This window comes from Leucoraja erinacea, unplaced genomic scaffold, assembly GCF_028641065.1.
Source record: "Leucoraja erinacea ecotype New England unplaced genomic scaffold, Leri_hhj_1 Leri_155S, whole genome shotgun sequence".
In the NCBI taxonomy this organism is placed as follows: Eukaryota; Metazoa; Chordata; class Chondrichthyes; order Rajiformes; family Rajidae; genus Leucoraja; species Leucoraja erinaceus.
This window is the reverse complement of record NW_026575847.1, coordinates 145,001-150,000: the sequence shown is the minus strand read 5'-3', so window position 1 is coordinate 150,000 and position 5,000 is coordinate 145,001. Positions and strand designations below refer to the sequence as shown.

The following is a 5,000-nucleotide window of genomic DNA, read 5'->3' as shown; positions in this document are numbered from 1 at the left end:
GTGTGTGTGTGTGTGTGTGTGAGACAGTGTGTGTGTGTGTGTGTGTGTGTGTGTGTGTGTGTGTGTGTGTGAGACAGGGATGTGTGCGTGTGCGTGTGTGTGTGGTGGGGTGTGTGTGTGTGTGTGTGGGGTGTGTGTGTGTGTGTGTGTGTGTGTGCGTGCGTGTGTGCGTGTGGGGTGTGTGTGCCTGTACCTCTGTTCTCTCTCCTGCGTGTGAGAGAGTGCTGCGTTGCTGTGCCCCACCCACATTGTGGCTCCGTAGCGAAGGGTCCGTGTGGTCACCGTGGGCGTGCGGGGGGAACGGGGACGGAACAGAAGTGCCGTCCACAGCTCTGGCTGCGTCCCCTTCCACCCGCGAGGGCGTCTCTCTCTCTCTCTCTCTCTCTCTCTCTCCCTCCCTCTCCCCCTCTCGCCCTCTGTCCACCGGCTGGCGTTTGCCAGCACACTCCCACTCGCTCACTCCAGCTTGTGCCCGTGTCTGAGTCCCCGGGCCAGGGTGGGCAGGGCGAGGGAGAGGAGAGTCAGCAGCTTGCCGTGGACCATCAGCAGGGCCGTTTGGTGCAGGGACGCCCACATCCGGTAGAAGGGCCCGTGGAAGGGGTCGGACACAGCCGGGCACAGCATGCTGTTCAGGTTCACCATCGTCACCTGCGGACATGTCCAAACACACAATGACCCCACAGGAACACACAATCACCTGATCTCCCGGAGCCCCCTCCCATTCCCAATCCGACCTTTCTGTCCTGGGCCTCCTCCATGGCCAGAGTGAGTCCCACTGCAAATTGGAGGAGCAGCACCTCATATTTTTGCTTAGGTAGTGGTATGAACATTGACTTCTCCAATTTCAGGTAGTCCTTGCTTTCTCCCTCCTTCCCCTCCCCTTCCCAGCTCTCCCACAGCCCACTGTCTCCGCCTCTTCCTTTCTTCTTTCCCCACCCCCCCCTCAGTCTGATGAAGGGTCTCGACCCGAAACGTCACCTATTCCTTCTCTCCATAGATGCTGCCTCACCCGCTGAGTTTCTCCAGCATTTTTGTCGACCTTAGATTTTTCCAGCATCTGCAGTTCCTTCTTAAACATCTCGTCCACGCCACGGGAACAGGTCACAGCGCCCGCGCCCGCGCCCTCCAACACAAATAGGCTCGCCGACTTCCTCACTCCCAAATAAGGGACAACAGGTCAAAATACGGGACAAATTCCCCACGGCAATTCGTTGACTGACTGGGCCGTGTCTGGGTGAATGATGAGTTGGCCCCGGGTGCTGGACTGTACACAATGCCCAGCCGGCGGGGCCAGCTGAGGAGTTTTGGCCCGGGGGCCGCGCGCAAAGTCCGGCGCCACGTCCAACGCGTGAACCGATGATTGGCCGTGAGAAGGAGGGGTGGTGCTGGTGTTGGCGGTGAGCGAAGGTGCGAAGGTCGGACAGCTGGCCGGGCTGCCGACCGACCGACGGGGCCACGGGCGAGGCGCTGCTGCTGCTGCTGCACCCCACGGGCTGCACTACGTCGGGACGGGTGAGTCGGGACCGGACGCGGTGCTCCGACCCGACAGCCCCCTCGACCCGAGTAGTAGCGGTCAAATACGAGACAAGGGCGGTCCTTATTCTTGACCACGATCATAGGACATTCTTGCTATTGAGGGAATGCAGCGTAGGTTCACCAGGTTAATTCCCAGGATGGCGGGAATTGTTAAGGGCTTGGACACGCTAGAGGCAGGAAACATGTTCCCGATGTTGCGGGGGTCCAGAACCAGGGGCCACGCACAGTTTAAGAATAAGGGGTAAGCCATTTAGAACGGAGACGAGGAAACACTTTTTCTCACAGAGAGTTGTGAGTCTGTGGAATTCTCTGCCTCAGAGGACGGTGGAGGCCGGTTCTCTGGACACTTTCAAGACAGAGAGCTAGATAGGGCTCTTAAAGATAGCGGAGTCAGGGGATCTGGGGAGAAGGCAGGAACGGGGTACTGATTGTGGATGATCAACCATGATCACATTGAATGGCGGTGCTGGTTCAAAGGGCCGAATGGCCTACTCCTGCACCTGTTGTCTATGGTCTTTAACATAGAACTACAGGGTAGGTAGGAAGGAACTGGAGATGCAGGTTTAAACCGAAGATAGACACAAAATGCTGGAGTAACTCAGCGGGACAGGCAGCGTCTCTGGAGAGAAGGAACGGGTGACGTTTTGGGTCGAGACCCTTCTTCAGACCCTGTTGACTTAAAAGGCAGTAATTTTCCGTTAAATCCATCCTTATCCATTGAATACAAACCTAGCCGCAAAAATAGGTTCTATGTATATATGTGCGGCCTACTCACCAGGGCCAGGGCCTGAAGGATGGTATAGTGGTAGAGAAAGAGCAGTCCTGTAGCCAATACTGCCCACTTGAAGTCTCCCAAAGGCTCTGGCTTGTATACACCTGGAGGATGCAGACAAGAGGATTATTCAGCGTGGTCCATGTGCACATCCGAGAGGCAAGAGTGATTTTTCGTCATGTGCCTCCGAAACGGAACAATGAAATTCTTACTAGCAGCGTGTAAGCATAGCACTATGTAAAATATATATCTGTATGTGTGTGTATAAATATAAATATCCTAATCTGAGGAAGGACATTCTTGCCATAGAGGGAGTACAGAGAAGGTTCACCAGACTGATTCCTGGGATGTCAGGACTTTCATATGAAGAAAGATTGGATAGACTTGGCTTGTACTCGCTAGAATTTAGACGATTGAGGGGGGATCTTATAGAAACTTACAAAATTCTTAAGGGGTTGGACAGGCTAGATGCAGGAAGATTGTTCCCAATGTTGGGGAAGTCCAGAACAAGGGGTCACAGTTTAAGGATAAGGGGGAAATCTTTTAGGACCGAGCTGAGGAAAACATTTTTCACACAGAGAGTGGTGAATCTGTGGAATTCTCTGCCACAGAAGGTAGTTGAGGCCAGTTCATTGGCTATATTTAGATGAGTTAGATGTGGCCCTTGTGGCTAAAGGGATCAGGGGGTATGGAGAGAAGGCAGGTACAGGATACTGAGTTGGATGATCAGCCATGATCATATTGAATGGCGGTATAGGCTCGAAGGGCCGAATGGCCTACTCCTGCAACTATTTTCTATGTTTGTATATTTCTATATATCATACCATATACTTATTAAAACTCTGATCTTGTACGTATGTATGTGTGTGTATACGTGTGTGTATATGTGTGTGTATATGTGTGTGTATAAATATATATATATCATATCATATACCATATCATATCATATATCATATCATATCATTAAAATTCTGATCTTGTGCGTGTGTATATGTGTGTGTGTGCATATATATGTGTGTGTATATGTGTATGTCTGTTTCTTAAACAATGGGATCGTCCCAGCCTCATCCACCTCCTCTGGCACCTCCTCAGATTCCTATGAAATCTTTTCCCTTTCACCTTGAACCCATGTCCTCTGGTCCTCGATTCCCCTACTCTGGGCAAGAGACTCTGTGCATCTACCCGATCTATTCCTCTCTGATTTTATACACCTCTATAAGATCACCCCTCATCCTCCTGCGCTTCAAGGAATAGAGACCCAGCCTACTCAACCTCTCCCTGTAGCTCACACCCTCTAGTCCTGGCAACATCCTCGAAAATCTTTTCTGAACCCTTTCCAGCTTGACAACATCTTTCCTACAACATGGTGCCCAGAACTGAACACAATATTCTAAATGTGGTCTCACCAACGTCTTATACAACTGCAACATGACCTCCCAACTTCTATACTCAATACTCTGACTGATGAAGGCCAATGTGCCAAAAGCCTTTTTGACCACCTTATCTACCTGTGACTCAACCTTCAAGGAACCATGCACCTGTACTCCTCGATCCCTCTGCTCTACAACACTACCCAGAGGCCTACCATTCACTGTGTAGGTCCTGCCCTTGTTCGACATCCCAAAATGCAACACCTCACTTCTCTGTAATAAACTCCATCAACCATTCCTCCACCCACCTGGCCAATTGATCCAGATCCAGTTCCTGCTGTAATCGTTCACAACCATCTTCACTATCTGCAAAACCACTCACTTTTGTATCATCAGTAAACTTGATTGGAACAGAATTAGGCCATTTGGCCCATCTAGTCTACTCCACCATTCAATCATGGCTGATCCATCTCTCCCTCCTAACCCCATTCTCCTGCCTTCTCCCCATAACCCCTGACACCCGTACTGATCAAGAATCTATCTATCTCTGCCTTAAAAATATCCACTGACTTGGCCTCCACAGCCTTCTGTGGCAATGAGTTCCACAGATTCACCACCCTCTGACTAAAGACATTTCTCCTCATCTCCTTCCTCTAGTTTCTTCCTACATCCAAAAGACGTGTGGATTTAATCAGTTAGTTGGCCCTCTGTAAAACTGCCCCCCAGTGTGTAGAAAGTGTGATAACATAGAACTAGTACGAATGGGTGATCGATGGTGAGCGTGGGAACTAGTGTGGACTCGATGGGCCGAAGGGCCTGTTTCCTTGCTGTTAAAAACTAAACTGGTGACAAAGTTCAAAGAATTCGCTAACGCATCATGGAAATTCAAATCTATCAACTGACAAGATCTAGAATAGGTTTCTCATCACTCGGCATGGCCCCTACAACTCTCACCAACTTCTACAGATGCGCCGTGGAAAGTATTTTATCAGGATGCATCACAGCACGGTTTGGGAACAGCTCCGTCCAAGACCGCAAGAAATCGCAGAGAATTGTGGACGCAGCCCAAACCGTCTCACAAACCAAACTCTCTTCCATTGACTCCATCTACACCTCACGCTGCCTCGGCAAGGCCAGCAGCATCATCAAGGACCAGTCTCACCCCCGGTCACTCCCTCTTCCCCCCTCTCTCATCAGGCATGAGGTACAGAAGTGTGAAAACAAACGCACACCTCCAGATTCAGAGAACAGTTTCTTCCCGGCTGTTATCAGGAAACTGAACCATCCCACCACAACCAGAGAGCGGTCCTGAACTACGATCT

At 50.6% G+C, this 5,000-nt stretch overlaps 1 protein-coding gene across 1 annotated transcript in view; it reads right to left on the bottom strand.

Moving 5' to 3' along the window:
- Nucleotides 1–111: 111 nt before the first annotated feature.
- Nucleotides 112–5,000, bottom strand: part of LOC129715966 (transmembrane protein 164-like) — a 36,326-nt gene continuing 31,437 nt past the window's right edge. The window contains exons 6-7 of the mRNA XM_055665851.1: nucleotides 2,312–2,412; nucleotides 112–648 (exon numbers count right to left, since the gene is read on the bottom strand). Of these exons, the coding sequence (XP_055521826.1) occupies nucleotides 457–648; nucleotides 2,312–2,412 (293 nt within the window). The 3' untranslated portion in view covers nucleotides 112–456. The remainder of the gene's footprint in view (nucleotides 649–2,311; nucleotides 2,413–5,000) is intronic.